Source organism: Mirounga angustirostris, unplaced genomic scaffold (assembly GCF_029215605.1).
Source record: "Mirounga angustirostris isolate CCGP_5_RB_7025 unplaced genomic scaffold, mMirAng1.0.hap1 SCAF_14, whole genome shotgun sequence".
In the NCBI taxonomy this organism is placed as follows: domain Eukaryota; kingdom Metazoa; phylum Chordata; class Mammalia; order Carnivora; family Phocidae; genus Mirounga; species Mirounga angustirostris.
The window spans coordinates 57,026,483-57,045,164 of record NW_026991722.1 but is presented as its reverse complement, the minus strand read 5'-3'; the positions used below and the strand labels follow the sequence as shown (position 1 = coordinate 57,045,164).

The 18,682-nt window shown below is 40.8% G+C and overlaps 1 protein-coding gene across 2 annotated transcripts in view; it reads right to left on the bottom strand.

The window, feature by feature from the left end:
• PTPRM (protein tyrosine phosphatase receptor type M) overlaps nt 1-18,682 on the bottom strand; it is an 810,901-nt gene that overhangs the window by 496,458 nt on the left and 295,761 nt on the right. For both annotated transcript variants that reach the window (XM_045887027.3, XM_045887028.3), the window contains exon 3: nt 16,687-16,958. In XM_045887027.3, coding sequence (XP_045742983.1) covers nt 16,687-16,958 — 272 coding nt within the window. The remainder of the gene's footprint in view (nt 1-16,686; nt 16,959-18,682) is intronic.

The window sequence follows — 18,682 nt, the reverse complement described above, 5'->3', positions numbered from 1 at the left end:
TCTGCCCAAACAGGGTTGCCTGAGTAACAGCACAGCAGGCCCCTCCCCCAGAAGACAGGCTGGGAAAACAAGAGGCCAGCAACCCTAAGGTCCCTATAAAACAGGTGCATCTTGCTTGGGTTCTGGTCAATAATTTGGACTCTATACATTCCCTCAACCACCCCTCAAAAGAATGACTAGGAGGAGGAACCCCCAAATAGGAAAGACTCAGAGACTATGAAGGAAGTTGAAGAAGACACAAAAGATGGAAAAACTTCCCATGCTCATGGATCGGAAGAATAAACATTGTTAAAATGTCTATGCTACTCAGAGCAATCTATACCTTCAATGCCATCCCGATCAAAATTCCAATGACATTTTTCAAAGTGCTGGAACAAACAATCCTAAAATTTGTATGGAATCAGAAAAGACCCCGAATCGCCAAGGAAATGTTGAAAAAGAAAAACAAACCTGGGGGCATCACATCGCCTGTTTTCAAGCTATATTACAAAGCAGTGATCACCAAGACAGCATGGTACTGGCACAAAAATAGACATATAGACCAATGGAACAGAATAGAGAGCCCAGATATGGACCCTCAACGATATGGTCAAATAATCTTCAACAAAGCAGGAAAAAATATGCAATGGAAAAAAGAGAGTCTCTTCAATAAATGGTGTTGGGAAAATTGGACAGCCACATGCAAAAGAATGAAACTTGACCATTCCCTAATACCATACACAAAGATAAACTCAAAATGGATGAAAGACCTCAATGTGAGACAGGAATCCATCAAAATCCTCAGTAACCTCTTCGAAATCGGCCACAGCAACCTTTCAAGATACATCTCCAAAAGCTAGCTGAAGCAAAAGCAAAAATGAACTGTTGGGACTTCATCAAGATAAAAAGCTTCTGCACAGCAAAGTAAACAGTCAACAAAACAAAGAGGCAACCCACAGAATGGGAGAAGATATTTGCAAATGACACTACAGACAAAGCACTGATTTCCAAGATCTATAAAGAACTTCTCAAACTCAACACCCAAAAACCAAATAATCAAGTCAAAAAATGGGCAGAAGAGGGGTGCCTGGGTGGCTCAGTCATTAGGCAGCTGCCTTCGGCTCAGGTCATGATCCCAGGGTCCTGGGATCGAGTCCCACATTGGGCTCCCTGCTCAGCAGGAAGCCTGCTTCTCCCTCTCCCACTCCCCCTGCTTGTGTTCCTGCTTTCGCTGTCTCTGTCAAATAAATAAATAAAATCTTTAAAAAAAAATGGGCAGAAGACATGAACTGACACTTCTCCAAAGAAGACATACAAATGGCTAACAGACACATGAAAAAATGTTCATCATCATTAGCCATCAGGGAAATTCAAATCAAAACCACATTTAGATACGACCTTACACCAGTTAGAATGGCAAAAATTGACAAGGCAAAAAACAACAAATGTTGAAGAGGTTGTGGAGAAAGGGGAATCCTCTTACACTATTGGTGGGAATGCAAATTGGTACAGCCACTTTGGTAAACAGTGTGGAGGGGCCTCAGAAAATTAAAAATAGAGCTACCCTATGACCCAGCAATTGCACTCCTGGGTATTTACCCCAAAGACACAGATGTAGTGAAAAGAAGGGCCATATGCACCCCAATATTCATAGCAGCAATAGCCAAACTGTGGAAAGAGCCGAGATGCCCTTCAACAGATGAATGGATAAAGAAGATGTGGTCCATATATACAATGGAATATTACTCAGCCATCAGAAAGGATGAATACCCAACTTTTACATCAACATGGTTGGGACTGGAGGAGACTATGCTAAGTGAAATAAGTCAAGCAGAGAAAGTCAATTATCATATGGTTTCACTTATTTGTGGAACATAAGGAATAGCATGAAGGACATTAGGAGAAGGAAGGGAAAAATGAAGGGGGGGGAAATCAGAAGGGGAGACAAACCATGAGAGACTATGGACTCCAAGAAACAAACTGAGGGTTTTAGAGGGGCAGGGGTGGGAGGATGGGTTAGCCCGGTGATGGGTATTAAGGAGGGCACGTACTGCATTGGGCACTGGGTGTTATACGCAAACAATGAATCATGGAACACTACATCAAAAACTAATGATGTAATGTTTGATGATTAACATAACATAATAAAATTTTAAAAAGTAGAACTATTCACCATATTAAAAAAAAAACGATGTATGGTGACTAACATAACATAATAAAATAAAATTTTTTTAATAAAATAAAATTTAAAAAAATAAAATAAAAGGCTACTTTCCCAAAGTTAAAGGTATTCAAAGGCTAGCAAGATTCTCCTTGGAGTGAATTATTGGTGCTTGGTCACGCCTATTCATTTAGCTCATTCTCATATGACTTCATCTACTTTTCAACCAAAAAACATGACTTTCCTCACTTTTCTGTTTTTTTTTCCTTTCATGTTTAAAAATAACTAGTATTCTTTTCAAATCTTTTCTAACAATAGCTCAAATATACATTCTATAAAACGGGATATGGAAGAAAATTAAGGTTGAGGAAAAAAATAGTAAAGTTATAGAGAAAAGTGTGGATAAGCAAGGATCCACAGGCCACAGAGAAGTATGAGATGTTAACCCCGAATAAGTACTTATCCCTGATCGTCAAATACTAAATGCAAGCTGAGAATGAAACTCAGAGATGTGGTAAGATTTTAACAATAAATAAATAAAAGTAGTATCCTTGAAGGTGAAAAACCATCACGTGAATCGATCCACTTCCCAAATGCAGCTTTAGGTCCATACTAACGTGACAGCCAAGTGTGTCCCCACTGATTTCTTAAAACATACTATTCCTCTTCTTTAAGCAAAGAATGCAGAGGACAGGGACTTCCCGTAAAGGCAGCCGAGTAGGAGGACCCTAAGCTCACCTTGTCCCATAGATACAACTAGGTAGCACGCAATCAGTGTAAATAACCCAGAAAACAACAGAAGACTGGCAGAACAGTCTCTCCACAGCTAATTATGGAGAAGATGCCACATCCAAGAGGTAGGAAGGGTAGGGGGGTGGCTAAACACACCATCATCACACTCTCTATGTGCAAGGTACAATGTATCCACCCCTGTAAATTCGACATGTCCATCTTGCTGGGGAGAGGTGGATTGGTAACCAATCCATGCCACCACCCCCAGCTGCCTGCACCCAGAGGTTTTCCAAACTCTCTTCTCCTGAGTTATCTGCTTCTCTTGTGGCCAGTTTATCCGAGTTTGGTCAGGACCAGTATGCGCAGACCCAGCTAGGAGCTGTGCTTCCCATCTGTCCAGTTTCCTGGGCATTCCCCAGGTGGGATAGGAGCAGTTGGCCAATACAGCCCCTAAGACTCACTCATTCTTTCCTGAGTTAGTGGCTATGACAGGTGGATGGATGGATAAGAGTTTCTGGCGAGCCAGCCAGGAAGGGCATGCTGCTTTGGTGGGTGATCATCCATCTCACAGACTCCTGACCAAGTAGGTGCCTCAGCCCCTCCCTGCGGGTGAACTGCCTCTGAGGGGCGGGCGGCCAAGAGCAAGTCCCAGCAGTTGCCCTGAGACCACCTGTGAGGGAGGGTCCTATCTTGCCCTTGCTGACCCAGCTTCCGCTTTATGCGTGATTTGAAAAAGAGAAACAGATTTGGGAAGCACTGAGTTTCGGGTTTCTGGAGAAGTTATACCAGTGCTGACGGGAACCCTCTGATTTCTACATTAGGGCTAAACTGTCCAACACTTGGTACCCAGTGGCGTAAAATCATGGTTGTACAACTAATCGTCCCCAACTTCATCTCACTGAGGAATTCAGCTTCCCTTTGCAGGAATCTGGAAGAGGATTCTGTTTGGTTTGGTTTCTTTCATTTCCTACTCATTCCTTTCTTCCCTTTCTGGGGTGGGAAACACTACTTCTGTTCCGTCTGACAGTCCCTTGGCACTGTGGCAGCACCATCCACATATAGCTGTAAGCTGATGACTAGGAAGATGATTTCTTACTGCAACACTGCATGGCCCATGTATGGACTAGAATAAGAGGAAAAATATGGGTCTCTAAATTACCATCCTATCCTCCAATTAGAATTATTTTGTCAAAGACCTGGCAAATGAAATGAAATTCCATATGTTCAGGCTTTTAAGCTGTTAAGTAATAGACATTCAGCACATAAAGGCTCTAAGCTCATGATGCAAAGACAAACAGAGGTTAAAGCATGTGAGGATAGTGTGCCTACTGAGAGAAAGCCAGGGGTGAATGTGTGTGAGGACAGCAGGTCAAATGAGGAAAAAATGAGAAACTTGGGTTGCTACAATCTTCGAACCCCCTGCCCTGGGACTTCTACTGGTCCCAAATGTGGATAATCACAGAGCTCCAATTACCCCAGTTTCTCCTCCTCCTAGCTATGCCCCTGGAGGCAGGAACATTCTCCCCTTTCAAGACCTTCCAGGACACCAAATGTGGTCAGGAGGCACCCCGATTTGGAACAGGACATTTCCTTGGTAGCATTATCCTGTAGGAATGAATCCCCAGAGACAGCCTGCCAGATATTATTGGACATACAATCCTTTCTCTATCTCAGACCTTTTAAATTGGAAAAATTCAAACCATACTTCGTAGAGAGGACCCTCAGAAAATGTCTGAATTGTTCACTACTATTCTTGCTACCGATAAGCCTCCTTAGGCAGATATGCAGACTCTGTGAAGTATGCTCCTTACAGCCGATTAGCAACTCCTAGTGAGTGGCTGGCATGTGTATGATAAAAATCCAGGTAATACCCCATTACCGGCAGGGGCAGTCCTGGTGGCCAAAACTGGTTGGGACCCAACTGTTGCTGAAGGAATGGTTCATCTGAACCACTGCTGAAGGTATAAGTTAATGGGACTAAAGTGAAGGGTGCCAAAGCAAAAAAAGGCTTACTAAAGTCGAGGCAATTCAACAAAAATTAAATGATGATCCCTGCGAGTTTCTGGAGAGGATTTATCAAGCCTATCTAAAATATACCAATGAGGTTCCCGAGGCTCTCGAAAATCTGAGAATGGTTAATGTGACCTTTATTGGACAAAGTGCTCCTGATATATGAAAGATGCTCTCTGGTCACCTGGGTGACTGCCTTCTCCCTTCACCCTGCTCAAAAAAATAAGCACTGGGCCAGCTCCCTGTAGGTATTCACCAGACTAGATCATGACCTCCCAGGCAACATACCTGCTGGGGATGCGTATTTCTGTAGTCATATGTTGTTGCCGTGGCAGGGGTGGGGAGAGGGGGATGGTTGCCGCACATCAACATGTGCTTCACAACTTGCCCTGAATTCTAACCAACGTGGCTAATGATCATACATCATTAGATTCCCCTGCTAAAGTCATCCTGGATAACTGTATGGCTCTAGAGTATATCCTAGCTGAGCAACAGGGAATTTGTGTCATTGTTAATTCATCTTGCTGGGTCCATATTAATGCTTCATCAGAGGTAGAAAGAAGCATCAAGAAAACTAGATGGCAAAGTACATGGTTACAATAACCATGGGCCAGCACACCACTTTCTTGGACAGAATAGGGGAAGGAATCAGATATTGGTTTTCACAGTTATTTTCATGGATACCAACAGATATAAAGTCTGTCCTCAAAGAAATAATCAAAATGGGCTTGGCTATTCTACTCTCAGTAGCAGGGTTCTATTTGGGATTCAGGCTTACCTTGTGGTGTGTACCTAAGCTATATTCTTTCAATTCACACGCTTTAATGAGTCAGAAATAATTAATACAGCAACAGGTACATCCCTTCCACTTTGAAAAACCCCTCCATCTTCCCTGTCCAGCAGGAAGTAGCTAAATTGAGACTGGCAGCCACCCTCCCATAAAAATGGAAGGGAATATTAACAGCGGAGCATGGTCACCAAGCCCTCTTGCTCAACTATAGCTCCAACAGTCAAACCCAGAAATAGACCTCTTAACTCATGCTCTAACTGAAACCTATTGTTTTTATTTATTTTTTTAAATTTATATTATTTTTTGATTCCAGTATAATTAACATACATTGTTACATTCGTTTCAGGTGTACAATAGAGTGATTCAAAAATCCATATATTATTCATGTTAAGTGTGTCTCTTAATCCCCTTTACCTATTTTACCCATCCCCCACGACCTCTCCTTTGGCAACCACCAGTTTGTTCTCTATAGTTAAAAGAGTCTGTTTTTTGCTTTGCCTCTTGTTTTCCTTTCTTTATTTGAATTAAATGAATTCAAATTCCACATATGAGTAAAATCATATGGTATATGTTTTTCTCTGACTGGTTTATTTGACTTAGCGATATATCCTCTTGATTCATCCATGTTGTTGCAAATGGCAAGATTTCATTCTTTTTTTAAGGCTGAGTAATATTCCATAGTGTATATATACTACATCTTTATCCATTCACCAATCAATGGACACTTGGGTTGATTCCATTATCTTGGCTATTGTAAGTAATGCTGCAAAAAACATAAGGATACATATTTTTATGAATTAGTTTCTTTGTTTTCTTTGGGTGAATACCTGGTAGTGGAATTACTGGATCATATGGTAATTCTATTTTTAATCTTTTGAGGAACCTCCATACTGTTTTTCACAGTGGCTGCACCAGTTTGCAATTCCACCAACAGTGCATGAAGTTTCCTTTTCTCCACATTCTCACCAACACTTGCTGTTTCTTGTGTTTTTGATTTTAGCCATTCTGACAGGTGTAAGGTGATATCTCATTGCAAGTTCGATTTTCATTTCCCTGATGACTCGTGATGTTGAGCATCTTTTCATGTGTCTGTTGGCCATCTGGATGTCTTCTTTGGAGAAATGTCTGTTAATGTCTTCTCATTTTTTTTTTAAAAGATTTTATTTATTTGTTAGAGAGAGAGAGTGGGCGAGAGAGTGTGAGCAAGCGTACAACCAGGGGGAGCAGCAGAGGGAGAGGGAGAAGCAGGCTCCCTGCTGAGCAAGGAGCCTGATGCGGGACTTGATCCCAGGGCACTGGGATCATGACCTGAGCCGAGGCAGACACTTAACCGACTGAGCCACCCAGGCGTCCCTTCTGCTCATTTTTTAATTGGATTATTTGGCTTTTTGGTGTTGAGTTGTATAAGTTCTTCATATATTTTGGATATTAACCTCTTATTGGATATATCCTTTGCAAATACCTTCTCCCATTCAGTAGGTTGTCTTTAGGGTTTTTTTTTTTTTTATTGTTTCCTTTGCTGTACAAAAGGTTTTTATTTTGATGTAGTCCCAATTGTTTATTTTTGCTTTTGTTTCCCTTGCCTCAGAGACATATCTACAAAAAAGTTGTTAAGGCCAATGTCAGAGAAATTATTGCCTGTGCTCTCTTCTAGGATTTTTATGGTTTCAGCTCTCACATTCAGGTCCTTAATCCACTCTGAGTTTATTTTTGTGTATGGTGTAAGAAAGTGGTCCAGCTTCATTCTTTTGCATGTAGCTGTCCAGTTTTCCCAACACTATTTGTTGAAGAGACTGCTTTTTTCCTATTGCATATTCTTCTTTTCAAAGATTAATTGACTATATAATCATGAGTTTATTTCTGGGCTTTCTATTCATTTCCATTGATCTATATGTCTATTTTTGTGCCAGTACCATATTGTTTTGATTACTACAACTTTGTAGCATAACTTAAAATCTGGAATTCTGATGCCTCCAGCTTTGTCTTCTTTTTCAAGATTGCTTTGGCTGTCTGGGGTCTTTTGTGGTTCCATACAAATTTTAGGACTGTTCTAGCTCTGTGAAAAATGCTGTTGGTATTTTCATAGGGACTGCATTAAATCTGTAGACTTCTTTGGGTAATATCAACATTTTAACAATATCAATTCTTCCAATCCATGATCATGGAATCCTATTCTCATTTTTCATTCTTTTTTCTTTCTCCTATTCAGCTTGATTGCTTTCCATTCCTCTTGTAGTCTAGCTCACTGATTTGTTCTTCTGATTCCTCGAATCTGCTATTTATTCCTTCTAGTGTATTTTTAATTTCAGTTATTGAGTTCTTCATCTCTGATTGGCTCTTTTTTATATTTTATATCTCTTTGTTGAGAGTTTCACTTAGGTCCTCCACTCTTTTCTCAAGTCTGGTGAGTTTCTTTAAGACCATTACTTTAAATTCTCTATCAGGCATATTGCTTATCTCTATTTCATTTAGCTGTCTTGCTGTGATTTTGTCCTGTTCTTTCATCTGGGAGATGGTTCTCTGACTCTTCATTTTGTCTAACTCTGTGTCTATTTCTGTGTTTTAAGAAAGTCAGCTATGTCTCCTGCTCTTAAAAATAGTGGCCTTATGAACAAGAGGTCCTGTACTGCACTGCGGTGCAATGTCCCCTGTTCACTAGAACTTGGCACTTCAGAGGTGTCTCCTGCTTGTGTGGCATGGGCCATACTGTTGTGGCTGAGCTGCATTTGCCTTCAGGCCAGTCATCCACAATAGCTCTCTCTGCCTGTTGTGGGCAGGGTTTGGTCCCTAGAGTGCTGTTAAGGGGCCATTCTGGAGCTGCCTTGCACTTGAGTTGGGTCAGACCAGATGTTTGCCAGAGCTACAGTCACACCGAATGGCAGGGTGCTCTCCCTGCACTGTCCCCTGAAAGACTTTCATTGGTGGGTAGGACCTGCAGGCAAACCACATGTCTACCCTCAGCCTGCTGCTGGGGCTGGTGTGTGTCGTTATCTTCCCCTCTCCCCAGGTCAGGAATCACTCTGGAGTGGTGTTGGCCCCTGCCAGTGCTGCCTGCACACTGTCATGCCTCTGGCACTGCTTAGGATGGTCTCCTGCTGAGGACGGGTTAGAAGAGACGGGTCCACAGGAGAAGGCAAGGACCGGGCATGTGGTGTTAGCAAGGTCTGCCTGGGTGTGCTTGTGGGAGACCTGGAGCCAGTTTGGAGAACTGTTTTTGAAGTGGCCTCTTCTCCATAATTAGCTATGGAGAGCCCGTTCTGCAGTCTTCGAGTCATTTTCTGGGTTATTTACACTAATTTAGGTTTTATCTAGGTGTATCCATGGGGCGAGGTGAGCTTAGGGTTCCCCTACTCCACTGTCTTCCCCAGAATCCACTTCTTTTGGTCTACCTTACTGTTCTAATTTCTTATCGAACTTTCTTGAGGCACTGATGAAAACATTTTGCAATAACTGGAACATTCCAACCACCAGACTAAAAAAGCCTTGATAGCAGCAAAATGCCTAGAAGACCGCACCCCACATGTCCCCTTCCCTGACCATGATCACCCACTGAACACGTACTGACCCCCAACCATGATCACATGCTCTCTGCCTGCTCTCTTGCACGTACCGCAGATTCTCTTCTGGTAAAACTCTAGGTGTCCATCTTATGGGCAGACAGACCAGTTGTTAAGGCTTGAGCTTACCACCTAGCCAGGCTGCTGGCACCCAACATAAATTTCTCCCTTTCTCTTTTCCAAACCATCTTCTCTGGAGTTATTGGCTTCTCTTGTGAGGAGTTAATCCAAGTTTGTTGGGCAAGAGTGTTGGCAAAGCCAGTCAGGGTCTATGCTCTGGATTTGTCTAGCCCCCTCAGGATTTCCTGGGATAGAGCAGCTGGACAGAGCAGTGCTCAGGGCTAAGCCATTTGTTTCCTGAGTTAGTGGCTGTGAGAGATCGGTCAGTGATATGTGCAGCAAATGTAGACAGAGCTGATGCCACTCAGAGTAGCTTTCCATGACTTTCTAGCAAAGTAAGTGGGCTGAAGGCAAATACAGCAAAGAATCCAAGGCGGCTGGATAGGGACTAAAGGTTAGAGTTTAATGTGAAAAGATGGAATGATCCAGTCATTCCTACTCTCTCAGCTCCTCATCTACCAGGCAAGATGTCAGACTGGAAAAGGGCGGATCTTGGTTTAGCCTCTCCCAAAGTCCAAGATCCTTTGTGTCCTCACTGCACAGAGAATTTAGAACAGGTCGTGGCTGGAATCCATGCCTCTTCTTCTCCCAGGACCCTCCATACATCTAAGAATTTGTTTTAACTGGGAGACTCTAAAGAAATAGTAAGACTCATCATTCTGACTTGGTCCTCACATTCCCTCTTATCACCACCCACCCGTCCCAGCCCAACCCCTTTCTTGAGAAGCACGGGGGGGGGGGGGGGGGGGACTTTAAGCCATCTATGCATTTTTTTTCTTTTCAAAGCAACCACTTATCTTAAAGATCACTGCTTCCTTTGCCTCTGACTGGATTCATGATCACTATATTCCAAAAGCAGAAGGCATCAGTAGGTCATTCCCCAGGCATCTCTGGGTACAGGCAGGGTTAGGAACCCTGAGAAATTGATAGATATCCTCCAGAAATGTGAGGGGTGGGAAAAAAAAGAGAGAAGAGGAAGATACAGAATCAAAATTGAATCCTTCTCTCTCTCTCTCTCTCTTTTTTCATTAGCACAATAAAGCAAGAAGGTGCTTGTGAGAGGAAAATACTATTGTTAACATGGCAAGAAGTCAAGGTCTAAATCAAAGGAAGTGGTCCTGCAGCCCAGGTGCCCTTATGAAAACAAGCAGCTGGCAGTGCTCACGGCTGCCGCCCAACAGAGGAGCAGGTTCTAAGTAGCAGCAATTAGGACAAACAGTAATTAAGAAATTAAATATGTGTTAATCGCCAAATACTTGACAATTTATGTTTTAATGAACAGCAATTAACCTACAATTAGGTGCATTCCATGCAGGTTACCATTGTGATTTGTACCTGCAGAATACCATTCTCCTAAAAATAGGACAATCTACAAAGAATGACTGCTATGGTGAGAACACTTTGCCAAGAAACATTTTGAAACTCTATAAATGCCAAGTTAAGATAATGTTAGGGGAAAGACTAGGAAAACAAGAGATGCCCAAGGAAACTTACTATTTAGCAAAAGTACATGGGGCAGTGGTGTCTACTTTTAGCGAAAACCTCTCCAAATCCAACAGCTGCAAAACTCAGATTCTGACCAAGTTGAGAAAAAACTAGTGGGTAGTAGCCAAAACCCAATGGGCAATCCTGACCAAAAAGAGAGTAAAGGACAGGACAGAGGGAAGGAGCCCAGTGTGTCAGTCCCCCAGATGGAGTTATCTGGAGCACTTGCTTCCCATGGTAGAAAGTCCAGAGCAGGCTGATACCAGAAACACTCAGGAAACCTCACCTCACATTTTTATATGACAGTAAGTTCTGGAATGTTCTGGTGGAAAGAAACCTAGTTCACTTTATTTCACCTACTTTCATGGAAGGATTCATTCCTGTAACCCTTTTTCACTGAGCACCTTCTGCCATTCCACTAAACACATTTAAAGAGTGACTTAGGGAGAAAGCCCTCAGATATTAGCTATTCCCCTTGTTCTGTCTACCATAATCTTAATCTCAATAAACTACCACTATTTATGGAAAGGCTAGAATAGCCTAACTGTGCTTTGCCATTCCTCTTTACACCCTGCACTGCCTTTATATTTAGTTCCATAATTAGTGAGGTTCCATAAGTTTAAGTCAGTTGCCCAAACTTGTAGTAAACAGGGCTGATATTTAAATCAGTTCTGTTTAACCCAAATCATATGTTCTACTATACTATGATGCTACCCATTTCCAAATAATACTATAATATGAAATTCCTTTAAAACAGTTAATTCATCGATCTTAACTCATTTTATCAAAGCTACTTAATAAAATGTGAAAAGCATCTTTTAGAAATAAAGTGCTATACGAATATAAAATACTTTAACATAGTAATATTTCAAGTATATGTTCACTCTGTATTAATGTTTTAGATCTCTCTACTGTATCTTGCAGCCTAAATTCTCTAATGTAGAGGTGATGTCTGGGGGGAAGCAGATTCCCTGTGCACTGAGAGAGGGTCTCTCAAGGGTCCCACTTCCTTCAGATGTTCATGTCCTACTACCTTGTCCGCAGCTTTCTAGCCCAGAAATAGCCTGTTTCCTAAACATGCCATCATTTATATGTTGACTATTATTAACCATGTTCACTTGACACCAGAATAATATTTTTTATATTTTGTGATTCAAAATGTAATACTGTTGACCCTTGAACAACACAGGCATGAACTGTGTGAGTTTGCTTATACCGGATTTTTTTCAGTAACAACAGAACAGCACTACAAACATATTTCCTTTTTGAAGTGAAAGACCTGTACTCTGAAAACTATAAAACACTGATGAAAGAAATTAAAGACGACACAAACAAATGGAAAGATATCCCATGCTCATGGATTGGAAGAATTAATATTGCTAAATGTCCATATTACCCAAAGCAATCTATAGATTGAATGCAGTCCCTACCAAAATACCAACAGCATTTTCATAAAACTAAAACAAATAATACTAAAATTTGTATGGAACCACAAAAAAACCCAAAAAGCAATCTTGAGAATGAAGAACAAAGCAGGAGGTATCACAATTCCAGATTTCAAACGATACTACCAAGCTGTAGTAATCAAAACAGTATGTTACTGGCACAAAAACAGACACATAGATCAATGGAATGGGACAGAGCCCAGAAATAAACCACACCTACATGGTCAATTAATCTATAACAAAGGAGCAAGAATATATAATGGGGAAAGCCTTCAAAAAATGGTGCTGGGAAAGCTGGACAGCTACATGCAAAAAAAAAAAAAGACTGGCCCACTTTCTAACACCATACACACGAAAAGAAATTCAAAATGGATTAAAGACCTAAATGTGAGACCTGAAATCCTTATGATTTTCTTAATAACATTTTTTCTAGCTTATTTAATTATAAGAACAGAGTATTAAGACATATAGCATACAAATGTGTGTTAATCAACTGTTTATGTTCTTGGTAAGGCTTCTGATCAACAGTAGGTTATTAGTAAAGTTTTGGGGGAGTCAAAAGTGATACATGGATTTTCCAGTGCATGGGGGGTTGGCGCTCCTAACGTCTATGTTGTTCAAGGGTTAACTATAGTCACATAGAGCAGACTCACATCCTTAGAGTAGCACAGAACTTCTTACAGGTAAATCTATTTGGGAAATTAGTGCAATGGGCTCAGGCATGATTCACATTTTTAAGAGCATCAGGATATGACAGCCCTCTTCTCATAAAGACACAATGCACTGAGGACCACAATATGCAAGGAAGCTCCTTCCTTGGGCGGTGATGCCCATGCATAGACACCTGGTTTTTCTAGCTTTTTTTCTGGTCATCTCCAGTTAGGCTGACACCTTGGGCCAGGGGTGGAAACAGGATTTGGTAGGTGTTTTCCTTCTTATTCACCTTTGTAAATACGGTTTGCCTTTCTCATCCCAAATGGGAAACTTCATTAGGTCTTACATGGTGATTTTAAGGCCTATTGCTTAGTGTCTGGGAGGTTTCCTGCTGGCATCTCTCTTGTAGCATCTACAGAGTGCCATTTACCTGATAGCTTGTGTTACTGTCAGGGTAATGATTTCAATATGTTTACTGCCCAGCAGATAAAAGAGAAATATGCCTTTCACTATGCCTTTACAACTTTAAAAACTAATGTTTGGTTGGAGAGCTCAGAAATTAAATTAACAAGGGCACTTCCAGTGGATCTGAACCCTTTACAGATTTGATCACCAGATTCTTAAAAACTTAGCAGTGCTGTATTAAAGAATCTCTACAAATCCACTTTTAAATCCAAAGTAGAAAGCTATTCGTAATGAATCAACCAGTGAACCAAAAAGAGAGAGTGAGACTTAGGTTCTGATTCGATTTGGTAAGTCATGCACTGCTCATTACGTAAGAGACGTGACAGTGGGAAGTAGGTGGGCCTGGGGGATGGGGTCAGAGGTTCACAATGGGGGTGGCAAAATATTTTATTCAAAAGAGCCCAAGAAAGGAAGAATTCATTGGAAATCACAATGGCCTAATATATAAGACCACCTCACTTCCAGTATAGTTCCAGAATTCCTTTTTAAAGGCTGATCTCCGAAGACCATTAAACTAAATCCTTCCTTTAATTTCAACTGTCTGAGCTAGGTGTGCCAAGGCTGTTATGGACGAATGATGTGTCCCTCCCCATTTTCATATGCTGAGGCCCTGACCACAGTGTGATGATACCTGGAGATGGAGCTTTAGGGAGGTAATTCAGTTTAGATGAGGTCATGAAGGTGGAGCCCCCATAGTTAGCATCCTAATAAGAAGCAGAGGGGAGACAAGAGCTCTTTCTCTCCAGATACACACTCAGAGGAAAGGCTGCTGAGTACCCTCTGAGAAGAGAAGCTGGCCATCTACAAGGCAGGGAGAGGGTCCTCACTAAGAACTGAATCTATGAGAATCATGCAGGATTTCCAGGCTCTGCAACCATGAACAAAAAATGTCTATCATTTGAGGCACCCAGTCTTTGGTATTCTGTCATAGCCTGAGTTTACACAAAGGCAAAAATACAACTTTAAGATCTGGATTGCGGTCAAGGTCAAAACTAAACCAATGCATTGTACTCTGGAGGCTCTGAGTGGCCCAAGAGAGTTCACTCCTAGAGATGCTGGGTAGGCAGTGCTAAGGTGAAAGAGAGGAAAATCAGAGCACATATGAGCAGACCTACCTTCTGATCTTGCCTAGAAGTTTGTCCCACTGCCTCCATCCAGCAGATGCCTGGGGGCGAAGGCAGAACCTAATGCAGGTGCCAGGGGGACAGTGGGAACATCACACACCTACGCCGTCTCTACTTTGGGAAGGTCTTCTCCAAAAGAAGTTTCTAAAAACACTCAGCCTCTTAACTTAGTCCAGCATATGAAAGTCTTTGGAAGCCTAGCTTAACCAAACCCACTTCCCCTGCTTCCATTTTAGTACTATGGATGGAGAAATTTTGTCCCAGAGGCCATATTTTTTTAAATTATACCACTGATTGCTAATATAGTTATAAAAAAGGTTATTTATTAAATAGGAGATTTTTCCCTGTAGAAGAAAAACTTTTTTTTTTACTTTACTCTGGGGTTTTATACATAAAAACAGTACATATATATTGGAGAAAATTTAGAATATGACCAATGGTATAAAGAAAAAAAGTTCAAATCACCTGTTACCCTATTAGCTAGGGAGATACCACTTTTTAATATGTTTATTTCAGCACAGTCTTCATTTTATAATATATATACACACATTATTTTATATATATATTTAATCATATAAATATAATTTTAAAATTAAAAAATATAATATGTAAAATTTAAATTGTGGAATGTATTGTTTTATACCAGTTTTTCCACTTAACAACATAAGCTTAAGTGGATCATTAAATGGTCTTCCATGACATTATTCTTAATTGTTGCAAAATGCATTTTTGTACTGAGGTAACATACATTAACTAAACCTCTAATGATGGAAATAATACTGATTCTGATTTTTCATTATTATAAATAAACTGCCATGAAAATCCTTGTAGTTAATTATTTGGAACCATTCTTCCTTATTTCCTTGGGATGAATTCCTAACAGGAGATTGCTAAATTTAGACCTATCTAAATCTTTAACACTTTTAAAAGAAGAGTACCTTTAAAAGATTTTAACAATTTACATGTGTACTGTTCAAGACACATGAATTTCTCAATCATTAAATTTTAGAAATTGTTGCAGGTAAAAAGGTACACAGACAAATCAGGCACAAGAGTGACAGCCCATTTATTCCCATTATCAAATCCAGGGGCAGAGGAACTGGGATTGATGTATCTGCCCTAATAAACACCAAACCTGCAGAATGATTCCTGGGTGTTGTTCCTGCCATTAGGAAGACAAGCAGCCCTTGAGGAGACTCAGTTTTCCTTTCCCTGAGTCTAGCCAAGCACCTCAATTAAATTGAGAGATGATCTTGGATCCATGTTCCAGCTGGCTCCTGAGCAAGCCAAAGGAATTAAGAAAGAGAAAAGCAAAATATCTCAGTCCTCCTAATGAATCCTTTTAGCTTGAAATTAATCGAGTACTCTCAAAATCAAGTTATTTTTTAAAGGTGCTGTGGACAAAAGGAAAAAAAGCACCAAATGCCATTGTCACGATTTTTCCACCTTTGATCCTGAGTCCAGATGCCTTTGTGATACAAGTCACTCTCCGCCAGAAAGGCACATGACGTCAGACCTCAGGGTTGCTTTGGTACCACTTTTTAACTGTTCCTGGCCTCCACCCTTTAGTTACTTTCAATGAGAACTCCAAGTGGGTAACGTGGGTCTTAACAGAACATCGCAAATAACAGGACAGCAGCCCCTCCATGACAAGGACTTAAGGACTTATCCTACATATGTTCTTTTCTTCCCATTGCTTACAGGGATGGGAACAGGACCCTGCACCTTGCTACCTGGTCCATGAGGCTCACTTCTTAACGATTCACTTACTCCTGAGAGCAACTCATGAACAAAGGAGTCTCCTCTTTTAGAATCAGGTGCTATGTCTCTGTGGGTCCGATATGGCCCACTTAATATAGCACTTGCAGATAGCGCTTCCTGTCCTGCTTCGGGTTACTTAAAACAACATTTTTGTTTTTATTTTTCTTTTATTTTCTTAAAACAATATATGCATAAACAAGTTTGAAAGGTGTTCTTAACTCATTTCTCAAGGTAACATACAAAGACTTAATACACTCCCTATCAAATAGCACAAGCTTCCCTAACATCAGTATTAAAAAAATACCTACACTTCTTACACATTCTCTGATTATACTAATACAAAATCTGTATTTTCAGAAGTTAGAAGATGCATCAAAACAGGAAATGAAAACAAAGAGCATACCTGATAAAAATTAGGCCAGAATGTACTAATGGCCAGTTCTGCCCTGTTCCACGTGCGGGTAGGGTCTCCAGATATGTTCCAGATAGGATTCCCCAAAGGCCCATTATTGACCTTCACATAGACATTGAGTAACCCAGGAGCAGTGTTACTCTTGCTGGATACAAAATAGTGAAAATCAATGCAATGGGTGTCGTTTTCTTTCAGGTGAGGTAAGAGGAGGTGGGCTCTCTGCCCCTCAGGTCTCCCAGATGTGTTCACCAGCATGAAAGAGCCTGTGGAAAGAAAATCAAAGGAGAGTTACAACCAGAAATACTACTTTCTGGTCATCTCTCAAAGCCACCATCATTTACATGGTGGGTTGACATTGCAATGTCACGTATCTTACTTAGGCTTTGAGAGCCCCATCTCTTTCACCGCTTTTCACCTCAAAGAATTCTCAAGATCAGTGAATGGAAAGTTCCCTTGAAGTTACTGCGTTTAGTCTCCTAAGTAACAAAAATATGCATAATTTACTATCTTGCACTGATCATCTTGTAGTCACTAGCCACATGTGGCTATTTACATTAAAATTAAGTAAAAACCTGTAATATTAAAAGCTTAGGTCCTCAGCCACACTAGCCACATTTCAAGTGCTGAATGGGCTCGTGTGGCTGATTGCTACCACACTGGGAAGCACAGATACTGAACCTTTCCATCATCTCAGAAAGTGCTATGGGACAACACTATTCTCTAACAGCTCCACCATTTGGCAATTGCTGCCCCTTTAATATTCTCGTGTAACCTAGAGAGAGAGAACACATTGGCCTGATTTGTGGAATCTTAGAAGACTTTACTGGCCCTATGATGTTCCTTGTTGCTAATGTAATATAACTTTCTTGCAGTTCATTGCCACCACCCCTCCCCCATTGCCACAACAAATGACTTCTTGATAGTGGAGGTGTTTTCATGGCCAGTATGACTGAGCCTACTGATGCAATCATTGTGCCAATCAGAGGATGGTCATACTCAGAAATCTCTATGAGCAATGTGTATCTTTACATCCATAGCACCAGCCCACCCATGACTGCTGAAGAGTTTCCACGTGGATCCAAGCTTTCCAGATACCTTGGCATCAGCTGTGTCACTCGGGCCCTCCCCATGTCTAAGATCAACAGAAATGGCAATTAAAATAATTGTATGAATTTTATATATCATATATTTGCTTTCATCTTTCTTTATGTAAATATAAAGTCTTTATGTAAATATAAAGAAAGATAAAAGCAAAATGTTTGAGATAAAACAGAAAACAGAATATCATAAAGCCTTTTTGGCAGACAGGAAAAAATGTATTGAAACTCTGAGGGGAAAGAACACCTAAATTTGGAACATAAAGATGAAAAAAGAAATACTATTCACATATGGCTGGATTCGTGCTTTCTACTGGGAGGAGGAGACTATTCCTGTTAAGTATTCTTTTTAAAATTTCCCATATTGTGAACCATAATTTTCAAGGACGTGTGTATGTGTGTATGTATGTTTGTGTGTGTTTGTATTTTAGTACACACTCAACAGATACCAAAAACATACATACACTACTAGAACAAGTGTAGATTTTTTTTCTTGTCTATAAGCTGTGATTTCCTAAGCAGCAAAAGAAGACTGCCTTTCCCAAAGAATTATTATGAGAACAAAATAAAAAACCCAAATGTAGGCGCATCTTTTATAAATTAATAGGCTACTGTTAAGGGATATCAGACAATGTTTACCCTCAGCTGTTACCCCTACAGTGCCCCTGTGTAAGGGGAGCTGAGGGTAATGGCATTCAAGACAAACAGGAATTGAGTCACAGAGAGATCAGGAAGCTGTTTATCCAGGTTTTAGGATGAGTTCGTGGTCAAACCAAAACTTCGAGCCTCTGAGCTTCCAGCCCACTACTCACCCTGTTACACTCCAATAACACCATGTTTCTTCATGTGCCGTTTGAGCGTATATGAAGAAAACAAAACCCCTTCACGAC